The sequence below is a fragment of the Crocodylus porosus genome, unplaced genomic scaffold (assembly GCF_001723895.1).
Source record: "Crocodylus porosus isolate Cpor-Errol unplaced genomic scaffold, CroPor_comp1, whole genome shotgun sequence".
Classification (NCBI taxonomy): domain Eukaryota; kingdom Metazoa; phylum Chordata; order Crocodylia; family Crocodylidae; genus Crocodylus; species Crocodylus porosus.
The window spans coordinates 95,766,697-95,786,065 of NW_017728943.1; the positions used below are offsets into that span (position 1 = coordinate 95,766,697).

At 41.9% G+C, this 19,369-nt stretch overlaps 1 protein-coding gene across 1 annotated transcript in view; it reads right to left on the minus strand.

The window, feature by feature from the left end:
- Positions 1-19,369, minus strand: part of RYR2 (ryanodine receptor 2) — an 810,210-nt gene that overhangs the window by 280,783 nt on the left and 510,058 nt on the right. The window contains exons 29-30 of the mRNA XM_019549810.1: positions 17,811-17,985; positions 2,596-2,804 (exon numbers count right to left, since the gene is read on the minus strand). Of these exons, the coding sequence (XP_019405355.1) occupies positions 2,596-2,804; positions 17,811-17,985 (384 nt within the window). The remainder of the gene's footprint in view (positions 1-2,595; positions 2,805-17,810; positions 17,986-19,369) is intronic.

A 19,369-nucleotide genomic window follows, 5' to 3' on the forward strand; every position in this document is an offset into this window, starting at 1 on the left:
CATTCAGCCAAGTTGGAATGGTTGTGATCCTTCCTGACCTGTGTTGAGGTGCTCCTCCTGACTCAGGAGGTGCATGGGCCAACCAGACGTGACACTCTTCTAGACTTGGTTCTGGCCAAAGGAAATGACCTGGTGACGACTTAAATATAGATGGAAATCTGGACAACAGTGACCATGAAACCATCAGGTTCACTGTCCGATGTAAGGCAGACAAATTGGATAGCGGGATTGAAGTCTTGGACTTCAAAAATGCAAATTTCAACAAGCTTAAATCACTAGTAAGGCAAGTGGGAACAGGGACCAAAAGCAAAATGTTTACATGAAGAGTGGTTGTTCCTTAAGGACACAAGCCTTGGAGCACAAAGGAAGTTGATTCCCATGCAAAGTAAAGGTAATGGACTGGGAAGCCCTCTTGGCTAAACAGGGAAATCAGGGTCCTCTTAAGAAAGAGGTTTATAAACAATGGAAACTTGGGGCAGGCCCCAAGGAGGACTATTTCATAACAGCCTGCATTTGCAGAGAATGGATAAGACAGGTTAAAGTGGTGACCAAACTTAGATTAGCAATGGGAATCAAGGACAACAAGAAGTCCTTCTTTAGGTACATAGGGAACAGGAGGAAAACAAATGGGTGTGTGGGGCCATTGCTCAACAACTCAGGAAATCTGGTTATCAGCACCCAGGAGAAAGCTGAACTCATGAATGACTACTTCACCTCAGTCTTTCACCAGACCACGGGGAAACCATGCCAGGTAGATTAGAGGATGAGCACGATAGGAATAATTGCCTTCTTACTATTTCCATAGAATTGGTGTATACAAGTCAGCAGGACCAGATGATCTTCATCTGAGAGTGCTGAAGGAGCTGGCTGAAGTCATCCACATCTTGTGGCACTCTGGGGAAGTCCCTGAGGACTGGAAGAGGGCCAATGGTGTGCCCGATCACAAGAAGGGGAGGAGAGAGGAACTGGGTAACTATAAGTCAATCAGACTAACTTCCATCCTAAGGAAAATCCTAGAAAAGTTCATCAAGGAATCTATCTGCAATAAGCTTGCCGAAGGTAAGATCCTGAATGACAGCCAGCATGGCTTCGCTGTGGGCAGGTCTTGCCTTACCAGCCTCATCTCCTCCTATGACCAGGTACCTTGCCACCTGGACACAAAAGAGCAGGTTGACATTGTATACTTAGACTTCCAAAAGGCCTTTGATCTAAAATCCCAGGATGTCCTCATGAGAAAATTGGAGGATTGTGGGCTTAACTCCAAGACAGTCAAGTGAGTGAGAAACTGGCTGTAGGATATGATCCAGAGAGTGATAATGAATGGACATGTGTCATCCTGGTGAGAAGTGGGCAGCAGTGTCCCACAGGGGTCAATGCTCAGTCCAATACTTGTCAACATCTTTATTAAAGATATGGATGTGGGGGTGAAAAGCTCACCGGCCAAGATCGCGGACGACACCAAGTTATGGGGATGCGTGGTCATGCTTGAAGATAAGCTGCAATTACAGACAGACTTAGACAGGCTAGCAAGTTGGATGGATCAGAACTTGATGAAGTTCAATTTTGAGAAATGTAAAGTGCTCCACCTCCAGATGAGCAACCCTCAACACACCTCCAGGTTTGGCAGCACCAAACTGACCAGCATCACGAATGAAAGGAACCTGGCAGTAATAATAGAAAACAGTAGTATGAGCCAGCAGTGCAATGCTGTAGCCAGTAGGGCAAATAATACTCTGGCATGCATCAATCGATGCATCTCCAGCAAAGCCAAGGAAGTGATTCTTCTGTTCTACTCAGCACTGGTGAGAGTGCAGCTGGAATACTGCATCTAGTTCTGGGCACCACACTTTACTAAGGATTCTTCAGCCTGAGGAAAAGAAGGCTAAGAGGGGAACTGGTAGCAGCTTACCGCTACACTAGGGGAGTACATCAAGGGCTCAGTGAGCAACTGTTCACCAGGGCACCTGATGGGAAAACCAGGAATAATGGCCACAAACTCCTGGAAGATTGATTCAAGCTCAACATTAGGAAAAACTTCTTCAGTCAAGGTGTCCAGACTGTGGAATAAGCTTCCTCCAGAGATGGTGCAACCACCTACCCTGGAAATCTTCAAGAGGCGATTAGACAGTCACCTTGCTCAGGTCACCTGACCCCCAGTTATCGTTCCTCTTTGGTGCAGGGGGCTGGACACAATGATCTTCCAAGGTCCCTTCTAGCCTTACAATCTATGAATACCAGTCAGTCCTGGTGAAGTGTGAAGCACTGTTGGATAGCAACTGTGGAACTGCCAAACTAACGCAAAATGGAGGTGCATCTAAATCAACATTATTCAGCACTAACTTAATGTGCTGTGAATTTAACGTACTTTCAAATAGGAGTACAGAATATGCACTACATGACTAGCTAACTTATTCTAAAAACTGCATTATGTGCATTTCAATACAGACTCGAGTCACTTATGAAAATGGAACTTATCCTAAGCTTCTTAGACCTTTTTGAAAACTCACTCACAAACAAGCATACACAATGTAAATGTCTAAGTGTAAACTTATTTAATTAAGACAAATTTCTAAAAAATTAATTGGAAACACAGACCTCGATGTGTTCATGATTTGGTGGCACTGGTAGAAACTGAGGAAGTCTCTTGCTCAGCCACATGGTAATGTCTCTATTTGTATTAACTGCAAAGGGTTCATAACCTTCTTGTAAGCCACAGATAGTGAAATATTTCAAGGTGCTGACATCTTTGCCAAAGTTCATTCTTCCCACTTGAGACAAACCCAAGCTGCACACAGGTATAAATCCTGCAAAAAGACAGAGGAAGACATATAAGCAATTTGTGTATCACACATAAGAGTAGTATTTTCTTTGTAAAATTCATTTAAAGTTTAAAAATGTCCAAAACCTAAAAAAAAACCTTACAGTAATTGCATCCAATATGATACCTCCACAAAATCTTCTGATTATAAACCTCTCCACAAGGACCACCAGCCAGAAATGATACCTTAACCAATTCACTTTAAAGAAACACCAGAAAATACTGACGGGATGTAACCTGAACTGGAGTGATTGGGAAGTGATCAATTATGAGAACAAATTCCCTGCTGGTAAAATCAGAATTGCCAACTCTCACATGTTATTGCAGGTCTTATGATATTTTATGTTTCCTGTGAAGTGAAACTCCAGAATCATGTAATTTTGGGGGAAAAAAAGCTTTCATTAAAAATATAAGAAATATACTTATTCCTTGTCCTAATGTTTATGAAGAACTACTTGTAAACATGTTCCATATGTACCTTAAAGATTAATAAAACAGAAGTTTAATAAAATGAATATTATTATTATTGTTTTATGCTAGTTTCACAGTACTTTGAGATGCATGGTTTTTGAATGCTGAAGGTTGAGGCCATAGTATTCTGCAACTTCACTGAACCGTGTAAGTTGTCTAAGTGGAGACTGTTGCAATATTGGGGAACAATACTGGAAGAGGATAGGGCTGCTATTGCCACATATCTAAGGGATGATCCCATTCAGTAGTATATGAAATTCACCCCTGTTCTAAGAGTCAACATAAGGTTTGTGTAACACTGAATAAATTATATGCAAACATCCTGCAGAATAGGTTTATTCTGTTATTATTTTAAATGATGAAAACACATGTTGTTTGCTTTCCTCTTTCTTCTATTTCTCCTTCTTCTGATCTTCCATTCCCATCTAAGAATAGCACAGCAAACTTATTTCAGCCACCAACTAACAAAAACAAATAATGCTCTTTGCATACACGTATAACTTCACAGCCACCATTGTTACTGCTTTTTGGTTGAACTTCCAGACTTCGACACTCTTTGCATTTTATTATAAATAAGACATATTCACTGTCATGTATGCGTGTGTTAAGCACAATTAATATAAATCCATAAGTTACAAGCCACAGATTCCAATTGGTAGATTCAGATCTGAATGTTTATATTTATGGCAAGGTCCTTAATCATAAGACATCAGCTTCTCACACATATAATGCATATTGCTCAAGTCAGTATGTGCACTCTGCTACTTCAGATTCAGTGTTAATATATATCAACTACTTTCCAAAAGTAAATTCGTATTACTGTGAAAAAATATGTTAAACCATATATAACTAGAATAATTATATTACTTAAACTATATGTGTATAAGAGCGTGTGTGCGTGTATTTAAGCTAATGCTTGTCAAGAAATTCAACTTATAGGAAGCTAGTATGCATCCTGCTGAGTTCAAGGAACCATGAACATTGCAAATGTTTAAGCAGAGACAAAAATGACTACTATGTCTGTAGTAAGTTGAGAAATCTTGATGCTCCATTCACAAAGAGTAGCTCTGGTGAGCAACTCTCTCTGGAGTCAGTCTTATTAGATCCAGGAAGGGTGTTCAGGCAAGCACAGATGACTAGAATATAAATTCATCCACTGTACATTTGGTGGGAAAAAGTCTATTAGATAAAAGTGCATCAAGGATATGCTGGCCAATCTAAGGCTGTCTATACAGATGCTCCAGGGTGGGGGGCTGGGGCGTTTTAACTGGAGTGGCTCCTGGACAGCCACTCCAATTAAAACACTGAAGCATCACATGTATTTAGCTGCCATGTGTTTAAAAATGGCCAGGTTTATTTAATGAGGTTTAGATAAAGTGGCCCGTGGCCATTTTAAAACATGCAGGGGATCAATACACATGATGCTGCAGCGTTCAAATTAGAACACAGAGCAAACTCAGGTAATTGAGTCTGCTCCAACATGTTCCATTTAGAAGGCTGAGGAGCACGTGTATAGGCAGCCTTATAGCCTACCTCCCTTTAGTTTTCTTCTTTACTGAAGTAAAGCATTTAGGAGCTCTCAAAATGACTGGGAATGTATAAGTATCAAAATACTGAGGCAGAATTGTACAGTACTGCACAGATATGCCAGAGGGAAAAGAAACAAAAACATCTCTCCTGTTCTCACCACCAACCAAGTACAGTAGTTAGGGGTGAGAGTCCAAGGCATGAGCCGCAGGCACTGAGTAAGGGGGGAGGCACCAAAATGGACACAGGGGTCTCAAGGTTCCAGCCACAGGAATCAAGCACTGGATTTCTCTCGTCATCCTTGGCCCATCCTCCCAACAATAGAAGACACTGCTGCTGCTGGGGGAGGTACTGGTGCAGCCAACAGCCACGGGATTTACATTCTTGTCTGCAACCACTTTCGTTACCACTGAATATAGAGTTTAGTATTGTCACTCAGCATAAGAATTGGTGCAGCTACCACATTAACCTCATCGCTGATGGCTGTGCTGACAGACATCTCCTCCTAAAGCCTGGTTATTCCATGCTGGCCCAGGGCACAAACCCCATGAGGTATACCTGTACTCCACCCCACACGTACATCCCTTAAAGACGAAAAGCCCAATAACAATTTCTGTTTTTTATGAAAGCAAGGCTATCAGTTCAACAGCAGGACAAGCTTCTTCCAGGTGAGAAAGTAACAGCATGGTCTTCCCCCAAACATCACAATTACTAACAAGTCAGTTACAAGTGCATGAACATGGTTTATTCCGTAACAGGGATGCATGGGGCATCTTTCTTGGCAACTCCAAGGAGTGGTAAGAATTGATGAGCATCACTGACTTATTATCTTCCAGAGTTTTCTGTGCATCACTTTAATTACTCTCAAAGCAAGGAAGTCTAAACACCCGACACCAAACCAATACAAATTACACTTTAAAAAGTGAATCTATATGGAATGTAGATATACAGTGTTTTCCATATTTTGACTGCATATTTTTAAATGTTTTAGTAAATACCATGGAATGTTGACTGCATGTAACATTTGCAAGACAGTTTACATTTCTGCCAGAGCCCTATTAGAGAGAGTAGTGATAGTGTAGGTGACACTTCGGGTCAGATCCTACCCCATCACTCCTGATACTATTTTATTCTGTTTCAGTCCCTAAAAATCTATTCATGTATCTTTTTTTGTAACATGCTGTTTTGTTAACCTGGAAATTAAATCACAAAAAGGAAATGAGGAAGAAGATCCATCCAACTTGGGCGGGGACAGGTTTTCAGGGAGTTGAGGACAGAGCACAGGATCGTACTTAGATTCCTAATAGCTGGAATAGGATCAAGATCTTTTTGTCATTTTACCTAAGAAAGATACTATACTGTATGCCTTCATTGTCATAGATAGGATTTTGTCTTGTCCAGAAAAATATATATGATTTTTCGCTATTCTCTCTGAAGTAAAAAACATACAACGAATAAACCTCTAAAGCTGACTCAAAATAGGAAAGTATAAGACTTTAATCTATTTCATATTTATTTGACAAAATTGAGCAACACGGTTTTCTGCAATGGCCAATGTTTCAAGCATGGAAGCAAAAACCTCTCTATAACCTCAGCTTGAGATCCTATACACAGGAGACTGTCCTTTACTACAGCAATCAGATCAAATGTGAATTTAGTTACACATAACACATAGTAGTGACAGCAGATATTATCAGCAGAATCAGGCAGGCAAGCAGGAAGAGTAGAGCATATAAATAGATAATGAAAATGCATCCCGGCATCCCCCAGGAGATAATAATCCCTAACAACTGAAGTGAATGATAGGTGTGCAAGAAGGCACACCGATATGTCAGATGTAAATGTTTAAAAACATGAGTAATATTTACCTTATCTAAATGGACTTGTGACTACACTATTAATTCTTTTATATATGTGTATGCCTGCCAGATCTAAAAAAGTAATCTCATGGATGCACACTTTGGAAGAAATTTAGCAAATAGCTGCTTTCCAACACAAGTATGTACATGAAAGGAACATGAACTGAAATTAAATTAACCTTACCTAATATTTGTTTTTCACTGATACATTAGTAAATAAATCTTACTTACATATTACTTAAAGTAAATATATCTTAAGTACATATATCTGAAGATGAAGTAGTTTATGCCAGAATTAAAGTAAAGTGAGACAAAACTAAGGGACCCCAGCCCAGACAAGGGCTTATCATCCAAAACCCACTTTGCCCTCTAGGGGCAGCCTCCCTATCAACTTCTAATATCAAAATGTAGCAGGTACGATAATAAAGTAGGACCCTAAGGGGCCAAAAGGGGCAACAAAATGGAGCCCAGGTGGTGGCAAAGTGAGATGGCTTCAATGGCCCAGCACCAAGCATGTTATATATAGAAATACAGAGTAGAAGAATCATTCTACTCAATGAGTAGTCATCAACAACTCAATGTCTAGTTGGGAGGAGGTATCAATGGGGTTCCCCAAGGATCTGTCTTTTCTCCAGTATTAATATCTTCATTAATCATCTAAACAATGGGCTTGAGTGCACGTTTTGCAAATTTGCGGATGACACAAAGTTGAAAACAGTCTAGGCAGAGCTCTACCTAGGATCCAGAATGATCTGGATAGAATGGAAAAATAGTTCACAATCAAGCAGATGTAATTTATCAAGGACAACTGCAAAGTCCTGCAGTTGGGATGGAATACCTACATACAGAAATACAGACTGGGGAATGACTGGCTAGGCTGCAGTATAGAAAAGGACCTGGGGATTACAGTAAACCATAACCTGAAAATGATCCAACACTGTATTTTAATTTCAAACAAAGCCAACGGTATCCTGGATTGTATTAGCAGGTGTCAGTTGCAAATCAAGGAAAGTGATTGTTCCACTCTATTCAGCACTGATGAGGCCTCATCTAGTTTACTGCATCAAGTTTTGGGCTCCACGGTTCAAGAAGGATTTGGAAAAGCCCTGAATAGGGCAAATAAATTATTAGAAGCCTGGCAGGCAACACTTATGAAGAAAGGCTGAAAGAACTAAGGTTATTTAGTATGGAGAAGTTAAGACGGTCTTTCAAATACCTGAAGAGTGATTATAGAAAAGATGGAGATAGGCTTTTCTCTGTGGCTGTAGGACCCAGGACAAGGAGGAATGGCTTTAAGCTGCAGGAGGAGAAATTTAGGTTGGAGCTTAGGAGGAACTTTCTGACTATGAGAATGGTCAAACAATGAAGTAGGCTATCTAGACAAATTGTGGCTTCTCCATTCTTGGAAATTTTCAAGAGCAGATTAGACAGACATGTTAACTGGGATGGTCTAGTCTAGGATGATCCTGCCTGGGCTACATGACCTTGTGGGTTCCCTTCCAGTCCAATTTCCTATGATACTATCATCCTATTCTTATTAGACTATGTTTAAATTAACAGTACATATTTCTGACACTTAAACTAATGGAATAAGTGGCAGAGTAGTAGGTCATTAACCGTCTAGCATAGGATGTTATCCAACTAACTCCCACAAATTTGGAAGGTTTCTTCTCAGCCTGAAAAGAAGTGTTGTCTTGTGGCTACAGACAATATTATCAAGAGCACAAATCTCATGCATTCATTCTGAAAGGCAGCATCTGATATGAAGGAAACATAAATCTATCATAACAATCACCCAGAGTCAGATTCAAGACCTCCCCTACCCCAGGAAAACTATAGTGTTTTCCTGTATAGGTGACACTGAGGGACACCAGACAATTCCTCCTATGCAGAGCCTTGGTGTGGCCTTGTTAGATGGGACACTTAGCATAGGGTCAAGACTGTGGTACCATGGGAGGGCTGGGACTGACAATCATCTGTCTGTTGGTCAAAGCTCCTGACTGCACAGGAGTCTTGAGGGGCTATGACAAACAGCTGATTGTCAGTCCCAGCACACACCTGTCCACCAGCTTCTGATCCTATTTACATTGCGGATCAGATGGATATTAGCTCATCACGTATCAAGCAATAGATATGCTTCACCAGAAAAATCCTAACTTTGCAGAGGCTTAGTATGTGCTTACATGTTGAAAGCTCAGATGCTAGTGTTTAAGTGCAGTTTACACATGCTAAGTGTAACCTATAGCAACCCCTTAAGTTATTTCCCCTTGCAGTTACATTCATCAATGCATGCCAAAGTGGGGAGAGAAACCTACATCAGAGAAGCTCATATACAGTCTGTAAACCTTTACTTTATTAATTACAGGCTAGAGGCTGTGCCATTCTCTGGAGCAGGAGAAATATTTGGATCCTTCTAAGCACAAAAAATTGGTTCTCACACACATATGTGGCTTTGCCCTTTATGTTGAATATTCTGAGAGGAGAAACACACAATACTACATCTGAGTTCTCGTCTCAGCTCCCTCAGAAGTGATCTGTGCAATCTTCTTGTTTCCTCATGTTTAAAATGGGGGGAAAGGATGAACTCAAGCTCACAGTAGAACTGATCATCTCTTTCTCATATTCAAAACATTCTTTCTTAAAGATGTGACAAATTGTGCTATGGTGCTGGTGCCTTCACAGAGCTCCAAGTCTTTTCTCCACTCTTCTGTTGAATATCTGCAAGCAACAGACTAGATTCTGCCCTCGGGATAACTCCCTGTCCCAAAAAGTTTAGTCTCATATGCTAGAACTTATAGCTCCAGCACAGGAAGTTTGCCAGCTTTATGCAGGTGTTCACTCTTCAATTAGCGAAATATTATAGACGGTCTCTTTCACAGAACAAACATATCTTCAGTTACCGATTACTCTGAACATCACCCTTCCCACAGATAAACAGTAACACATATATTCTTCAAACAGGAAAACCGAGGAAGGAAGGAAGAACATTGTAACAGGGTTCAGCTCCAGGAGTAGCCATGATGACTCTGGAGACCCCCTTCAGCCCTCACCCATCTCCCATTGGGCAGTTACCCCCTCTCTCACTCACCATGCCTTGGTGTAATTAGCTTCTAGATAAAGAGAGGCTGCCTGAGGGCTTCCCAACCTTGCTCTTACTATCATGATCACAGATGTCTGTGGTTCTTGCCTTAAGGGTCAATTATGTGGCTCCAACCTCCCCTTTACACACGCTCATGCTTTGCAGGTGATACTCCTTCCTGTTGACAAGACTCTGCTGGGCTATGGGCACCCAGCCCCAGTGCTTGCCCCTCTTGAGCTATGGGCTCCTTGGCCCCCTCTGTCTCCATATGTGACCCCTGGTCTTTGGCTCCTCCCTCTGAGCCTTGTCCCCACGCCTAGGCCAGATGAGATTCCTGGGCTCCTTTTGCCCCACCAGTCTCTGGCTGTGGCCCTGCTCAGCCTTCAGCCCATCTCTGGGCCCTGGCCTCACTTCACGGCCAGTGAGACCTTTGGGCTCCCTGGCCCTGCTGACACTAGCCCCTCCTGAGCTCCAGACCTCTAGACTCTCTCACCCTGTTGGCATGGGCTTGGGGTCCCCGTGGCCTCACACACTGCCCTTGCTCTTACTTGCCCTTCTATGTGCACTTCCACCTATGCCAGGCTTCAGACCCCTGGCCCTCTCTACTCAGCCCCTCCTAGGTGCAGGCTGTCTGCCCCTTCCCCTCCTCCCCACCTTCCTCTCTCTCCCCTCTCCCCCCCTCCCCCTTCGTCCCCCTCCCTACACTAGTACCCTAAAATTAATCCTACATATCAGTGAATCCATGAAGGGTGAATATAATTTAGAGATAGAACCAACACAGAGAACTTTGGGTACTCTTCAACTCAAAAAAGAGGACAAGTAGAGCACCTTTCTCTTTTATCCAAGGAAAAGAAACAGATACAGAAGCAAATACTTAATAACATTTCATCAATGCCATTAACTCCATATATTACAAAAATAGAAGGCAAAGAAAGTAAAATAAATCCTTTTTAAGCTATAATTTTTAAAGCACAAGAGTAAATCCCTCATACATAAAGACAGAAAGCACACCTATTTTGATGAACAAATTCATCCACCAAAGTGTGTTGATGCTCACTTACTATAACAACTTATTTACAGTCTACGTCTATGCCACAGCAAATATTTGTGGACAAATTGAATGAACTACACACATATAAGGAAAGGTAGCTAAAAGTGTATTTTCATAACCTCAGAAAAGTCTTTTTAATCTCTGCAAAGTATCTCACTAGAGAAGGAAACCAATGCCATTTCCTAACAGAAAGAGAAACAAGACTGCAGAGAAGCTACACCAGTGTAATCAGTCTCCTTCTCCACCCTACGGAATACTCACAAGAGTTTTCACCACTAATACATGGTGCTCATTTTTAAGATGGGGAGAAGGGATGAGCCGGGTTAACTTTAGGCCAGTCAGTCTTACCTCTATCCCTGGGAAAATACTGGAAAAAAATCATCAAAGAGCACATTTGTGACGGCCCAGCAGGGGTAACAATGCTGAAAGGAAATCAGCACAGGATAGCCACGAGTAGATCCTGCCTGACAAGCCTTTTATGACCAGGTCACACACTACCTTGACACAAGAGCTGAGGCTGATGTCATCTACCTGGATTTTAGGAAGCCGTTCGACACAGTTTCACTTCCTATTCTCATAGGGAAGCTAACAAGCTGTGGAGTGGATGCCTACACAGTCAGGTGGGTGGCTAACTGGTTTAAGGACCGCACCCAGAGAGTGGTAGTGGATGGGTTGTTCTTGGCCTGGAAGGAGGTGGGCAGTGGGGTCCAGCAGGGTTCGGTCCTTGGATCAGTGTTATTTAATATCTTCATCAGCGATTTGGACAAGGGTATGGAGAGCACCCAAGTTATGGTGCAAAGTTAACACACCGCAGGGCAGGGAGCAGATACAGGCCGATCTGGATAGGTTGGATCAATAGGCGGAACAAAATAGGATGCAATTCAACAAAGATAAATGTAAGGTACTCCACCTGGGAAGAAAGAATCCCCAGCACACCTACTTGTTGGGGGATGACCTCCCTAGCAGCTCAGAGGCTGAGGGAGATCTTAGAATCATAGTTGACTCCAAGATGAACATGAGCCAGCAGTGTAACGAGGCCATCAATAAAGCCAATCACACCTTGCCATGTATTAGCAGATGCATGACCAACAGATCGAGGGAGGTGATGCTCCCCCTCTATGCGGCATTGGTCAGGCCGCAGTTGTAGTACTGTGTCCAGTTTTGGGTGCTGCACTTCAGGAGGGACATGGAGAATCTGGAGAGGGTTCAGAGGAGGGCCACTTGCATGATTAGTGGCCTCCATGAAAGACTGTACGAGGGGAGGTTAAGAGATCTGAATCTCTTCAGTCTTTACAGAAGATGGCTGAGGGGTGACCTCGTAGTTGCCTATAAGTTTATCAGGGGAGGACAGCAGAGAATTGGTGATGCACTGTTTACCAGAGCACCCCAGGGAGTACCTAGGAATAATGGGTGCAAACTAGTAGAGAGTAGATTTAAGTTAGACATTAGGAATAAATTTTTTACAGTAAGGGTAGCCAGAATCTGGAATGGGCTTCCAAGAGGGGTGGTACAATCCCTTAACTTGGAGGTCTTTAAGAGAAGGCTTGACAGTCACCTGGCTGGGGTTGTCTGACCTCGGTCCTCTTTCCTTCCAGGGGCAGGGGATCAGACACAATGATCCACTGGGTCGCTTCTGACTCTATAAGCTGAATCTATGGGACTATGGATAGGTATTTAAGGGTGGGACTTGGGTTTTATATTCAATGTACATCTTGACAAGGAGGATGTCATGGTCTGCATTCTGTAAGTAATTAATAATATAACGCTAACAGGAATCCCAGAAGCCCATTGCCTTTAAGTGACTATGGAAATATGAACCTTGTGTTGCCTCACGTCTTTTCTGAAACACGAAGCACTTTTTTGGACCATACTGCATATGGAGATGCAATGAAGCATCACCTTGTTCTACATTAGATTCTTAAAATTCATCATTGTGTTTTGATAGAGGTATGATCATACAGCTGGCCAGCCAAGACCATTTTATTAACTGGTATATAATCATTCAGAAAAACAGAATAAAACATATGCAATGAATAACAACACATTTTTATTAATTACTTCGCTATCAAATCTGAAAGTTTTATAATTAGTCCTAACAGATTTATTTTGGTTTGTAGGAATGTGTGTGGAGGTGTCATAACATACTGCTGCATTTTTTTCAACCAGCATCATGTTGAATTATTCAAAACATTTCTAATCAGACAGTTTTTTTTTTCCCGTAGGATTTTTTCCTTGCAGCCACTTACAGGATTTTTGCAACTGTAGCTATTGAAATACATGCTTAATTCCTGCCACTAAACCTAGCTAGAGACTTTAGACCTAATCCCAAACCCTTTAAGGTCAACAGAAAACCCTTTCATTGATTCTAGTGGCTTTGAATTAGATCCTTTGTAAAAGCCTGCTCTCAGCTCCTCTGCACTGTTCCACTTTATTCACAAATCTCTAGATGGCCAGAACTCATAAATAAAAATTTAATGCAAGCACTAACATACCCATTAGAAAATTAAATACTTATAGGTAAACTAGCAGTCCACAATCATTGGCTTTGAAATAAGTAAGCAGATATCTTATTGTCTGAACTGTAATACTGTAATGTTATAGAACCTGCTTAATTGAGAGAGATCTTGTCTGAGAACGCCCGTAGAAAACTGCCATAGCTGATGTCCATTGAAACCCTTAAAAAACAGTTCTCTCCAACTCTGAACCCATTGCTGTCCCCTGTCAAAAGTGGGCCAGGTTTGTTAATATATAAGGCAGTTTGTAATGATTACTTGTATATTCACACTTTGGAAGGGACTGAATTTTTTCTTTGGAAGCTTTACTTTCCATTTTTTATTTGTATGACCCCAAAATGCTATCTATAAAAAATCTTGACAGAAAGTTAGATGCTAAACAGATCAGATATCATAGGTATTTGTTCTGGCAGGTTGTTTTTTTTCCCTCCAGTACTGATCTTACCATTAGTTTTTAGACATTATTCACATAATAAATGAAAGTTGATGCATTGTGCACAAATACATAAACACTAGCTTGGTCCCTGATACAATTTGATGGAGATTCAGCCCGATTCAGTGGCTGAATCTCCAAATCCGAATCAAATCAGGAGACTCTTTAATCACTCCAAATTGAATCGGAACTCTTCAAATCGATTCAGAGAGGTTTGGAAAGATTTGGTGATTTGGACATAGACACAGATTTAAATGTTTTTCCTACATACCTCAAGGCAGCTAGTTAACGATGCAATGGTGGGGCAGATGGAGCTTCACATGGGAGCATGGGGGGCTCCCCAGCACACTTGACAGCAGACCTGGAAGTAGACCAGAAGCACTTCCAGTCCACTTCCAAGTCCAGCGGGGAGCACATGGGGGCCTTCCCCACTCTGCACCCTCCCATCTCAGCAACTGATACCTCCTGGTCTGGCAGGGACAACCGGGGTCCCCCCATGGCCAATCAAATCAGGGACCAAAGTACTTCTGGTCCACTTCCAAGTTTGCCGCCAAGCACGTGGGCCCGCTCCTGAGCAACATCCATTTGTCCCAGCATCGTAGTGTTCACAAGCCACGCCTGGTACCTTGAGGTATGTAGAAAAAACATTTCAAGCTGTGTCTATGGCCAAATCACTTATTCTCCAAATGAGCATTGAATCTTCAGATTCAGATTCGGCCAAATTGAATCGGAGACAGTGACTGGAATCAACTAATCAAATCGCTGTCCCTGATTCAGGCCAAATCTGAATCCGAATTGAATGCAGCCCATTTTGCACACCCCTAATAAACACAACTGTTTGATGGGACATAGAGATACACACATGCTTGGTTTGATAAGATTAAAAACGCACAATCTCTCCATAAGAAGCTATGTTAAGTTATTCAGGAACAGCTGCAGATAGATACAAAAATGACTCACTCTTAAAATAAACAGATGCTACCAAGCATCCACACTAAATACTGTTGAAGACAAAAATAATCTGCTAAAAGGGTATCTGCAAAAAGAAGAAATTAAGTCATAATTGTGCAGCCCAGTTTTTAATGCACTTTAATTGTGGTAATGGTACGATGCATATCTGTAGATGGAGGAAAATATGTATGTGTTAACTAGCTTAAATAATGTTAGAAGGCCTACCTCCTCATTTTCTTGCTTCTTTGGGTCCATGTCAGGAATAATATTTACATGGAAACTCTAACTGCTTCACACCCATATGTACATATGTCTTAAATATATGCATATGCACTTGCACATACCATACACTTAACTTAAGTATTAGACAAGTAATATACATTATCTGCTTTACATTTTCTAGTCATTGTACCATTACCATATGCTCAGATCAGGATAGACCATCTTCTACTGTAATGAGCTACTTCAGATTAACTAAAAGACCAAATCCTTAAAGCGAAATCAGAATGAAAGGTTATTAAAAAATAGAGCAGTAAATAATCCCATGTGCATTGAGCATCCATAATTTTAGAACTCAGAAAAAGAGGATCAAGAATTAAAAAAGGCATGTAAGGGCCCAAAATATTTTGTGAAAACAGTTAAAGGCATTGCAAACTGGGTTTAAAAAAATGTATAGGCCCAAGGGCCTTGCTACACCTTACACTATGAGCTGAAGAAATGCTGATGAGTGTTACTGCTAACTTAAGTTTGGAGCAGTCACTTCAGGCCAGCAGAGGTCTGGAGGATTGAAAGGTAAGACCCAGCCCAGAGAGCAACAGCAGGGGCAGCAGCTGGGCAAAAACATTAACACTCCCCTGCTTACTCCCCTAGGACAAATAAGTATGGGGAGGGGGCAGGTGGGGCAGTGAGTAGTGATCTGGGGTCCTGGGAAGGGCAGAGGCGGTAGTGGGCCCAATCCAGGGCATGTAGCACAAACCAGTTTCAGGTGTTAATATAGGGACAGTTCAGGGGTTAAGGGCTCCACCCAAAATTACCATGTAACAAAGCCCTAACTCCTTAACAACAATCAACACAAAGGCATTTGGAAACAGTTGCTTTCTTTCATTTTATCTGTCTCCAAGTCTGTTGCCATTGTCATTTGTTCAAATAAACTTATGAGCATTTTGACCAATCTCCTTTTAAACTATGTTTGAAGTCACCAACATATGCATTTACCTATAGTAATTTTACCTTGGGATCACTTGTTAACCAGCATTATCAACACCACAGTCCTGAAATTAATTGACTTCATGACAATTAAACATTCCCACCACTACCTTTGCAGTCTGTTATATCAGGCCTGTTACTACATTATGCACATGTGCCCCTACATTGGGGTGGGCAATTATTTGGGCCCACAGGCCACACAGACAGTTCTGGGGAGCTGCCGTGGGCTGGTCAGCACCTTGCTCCCCACCACAAAAGCCCAGAGCCCTTGTGCCCTGCAGCTCCTTCCCACCACAGTCAACAGCGCACAGCTCCAGCCCGGATCCCAGCCCACCCCACCCCATGGCCACTGCAGTCAGAGCAGACCAGCTGAAACCTACATGGACAGCCCCAAACACAACCCCCCCTGCACCTGCCCTGGACTGCCCACCCACGCTGAGTAGTGGCAACAGCCAGGCAGAAGCTGCTGCCCAGCATGGGGAAAAAGCAACTCCTCCCACTCACTACTGCTGGGCCCTTCTTGCTGCAGCCTCCCAGAGCCTGTGCCCAGCTGCCCTGCAGCTCCTCTCTGCCACTGTCACTGCCACCTGTGGGCCACCCAGTGAGAGAGCAGTGGCAGTGCAAAGGAGATGCAGGGCAGCCTAGGAGTGAACTCTGAGAAGCTGCAGCAAGAAGAGCCCGGCAGTGATGAAGGGGAGAGGCTGCTTTTCCCCATGCTGAACAGCAACTTCTGCCTGGCTGCCACTGCTTAATGTGGGCAGGTGAGTCTGGAACAGGTGTGGGGTGGGCCATGGTCAAGGCTGTATGTGCAGGTCCCAGCTGGTCTGCTCTGCCAGGCCAAGTCCAGAGTGGACACAGGGTGGACTGGGGTTGGGGCTGTGTGCACAAGTCCCTGCCAGTACCAACATGGGGACAGCAGCAGCAGCTAGAAGAAGCTGCCACTTGGGCTGCCTAGAAAGGGATTCCAGCTGTGCAGCCACACCAGCCCTGCTGCATGCCCTGGGTGTGACAGGACACACCACAGGCCAGATGGCACCCGGGCCAGGCAAGACCAAAGGATGTACCACAGGCCAGACAGTCCCTCCATGAGCTTGTTCCAGCTCGCAGGCTGTATTTTGTCCACCCCTGCCATATACACAAAGACATACCTTTTTTAAAGACTTTTCAAAAGGATATTTCTACCTTTAAAAAGTCTCCCATTCACAGTAATTCTGGAGTTAGCAGAGGGAAAACATGTGGATTTGGGATTAAGTGATTTATGCCAAGTCTCTCTGCTTCTTCCTTTACACAGTAGGAAGAGAAGGAATTTCCTTTCATCAACAGCACAGGTCTTAAATCATTCTGGCAATCCTTATCATGCTTTAAAATATTTTTTTTAAATACATTTGTTAGTGGTATGATGAAGTCAGCACTGATTGTGTAAGGTTTCCTGCATTTTGAACAATGGTGGGGTAAGATTGATTTATTTATGGCTTATGATATTTCTGTCAATTTAGCTTTTCACCTTGCAAGTAAAGGAGGGAATGTAAAGGAATTACAGAATCCAAGACAGTAGCCATTGCTAGAACAGATACTCTTACCATGAATAAAAGTTCTACAGTAAAATTCAGAGTCAAAACGTTATAAATGCAGTGGCTAATGATCAATGTCATCATCACATTTTATATGATACTTGCTATTTTATTTCCATGTGTCTTAACCTTTCTACTAAGGAGAAAAGAGTAAAACAATATCAAGGTTTCTAACCAAATAAACTATTTAGGTAGTTTCCACTTAGAGCTGCCTTCTCCTCTGTACATACATGCTTCTCCTCTGTTGTACATGCTAAAGGATGAATGCATCTTTAAAGAATGTCAGACAATCCAGCAACAACATCACAGCAGAAAGTGTGAAAGCACTTACCATCACCAACCTCAAAGTCCTTGAATGCAAGCTCTGATCCAGAGTCATCAAGCAGGATTTCACCATTCAAGGTGAACATCATGGTATGCTCATTCATGTCAACCATGCATCCCACGACATCCCCCGCCAGCCAAGAGCGGCCAAAATGCTCATTTCCCTGGTGCCACCGCTGGGCCTAAAAGTGATTTAAAAGAATGTCAGAAAATGATAGAGACAATTATGTCTTCCTCTCCCCATCAGTGGTATGACTACCAATAAACACCCTCAATTAACGCAGTACTAGAATTAATACCTTCAAGTATTTCATTTCAAAACAATGCCATTTAGTATTGAAAGTAGACTTTAATTGTAGAAATCTAGCAATTAATTTTGTACAAGCACTCCTAACATTACTGTAAAATTGCTATTTCATCTTCCTAGAAGCACAAGCCCAAGAAACAGTTTATTTCTGTAAAGTAACTTCATGAAAAGCCTGATTAAAAATAATGTAGTACTGATTACAAAGTTAAATATCTCCTTTATACTCCTTTATATGAAAATTACTTTAAAAAACTCTGTTATTTGTATTCTGCATGTAAGTTCAGTTTGCTATTTTAAATGTATTCTGAGTATATTCTAATGTGTTTGTTTACATTTATGAAATGTGAGAGTGATATTCTCCAGTTACCGATCCTGAAAGGGGTACTGAGCACACAAATATTGTTCCTGGTGGTTTCTTTGGAAACTGAGGGCATTCATTACACCCAGGAGTTGCAGAGAACTGACACACAAATGTTGTAGCTTTGGATTAGTGCCCTTTGTGGCAGAGCTTTGAGCACAACTGAATCAAATAGATAAGACCAATCATCTACTAAAACTTTTATAAATTTTATAAAGCAAAGCAATGCCACTAACATACCATTCCCGGTTCACCTGTTCCATAAGGACTAAATTTTCATCCATTTCTTTCTCCGAAGCTTCGGACTACAGGTAACCCTTTGTGCACGTCCTGAAGGTCAACGTACTCAAAGTCTTCCTAACCAAGGATGAAAGCGATCTCCAGAATTAAAAGGCCTGCTGCTAAACAGCCTTGCAAATTGCCTGGGATCAGTTATTTCTGGCACCTCAGCTGATTTCCTCTGCAGTAGTATTATAAGAGTGGTATTATGAGAACTGCCATTCTCAAAAGGCAGTCTAATACCATTAAGGAATGTATAGGTCAAAACCAACACCTTAAATAACACCTAGAAATTGGTTGGGAACTACGGTAGGTCACATAGGATGGGTATGTCTTGTTTTCTTCAAGAAATACAACTTAAAACGTGGGAAAATTCACTGCATTCATTTAGTCAAACAAAAAATATTACTCATCTCATTACTGGCTTACAGATGGCCTAAAGGAGTATGCAGCTGTTGTGTTAGCTCAATAAAGTTGATAACTTTATACCTAAAATAGGATAGCATACAGCATCCTCTTATTCTAAACTGCTGCAAAGAAACTGATGAACTTGGGATTTAGAAGACAGACTGATACTCAGTATTCCACTAATGATAGGAGGCCCTGAATAGTTATTTAATTT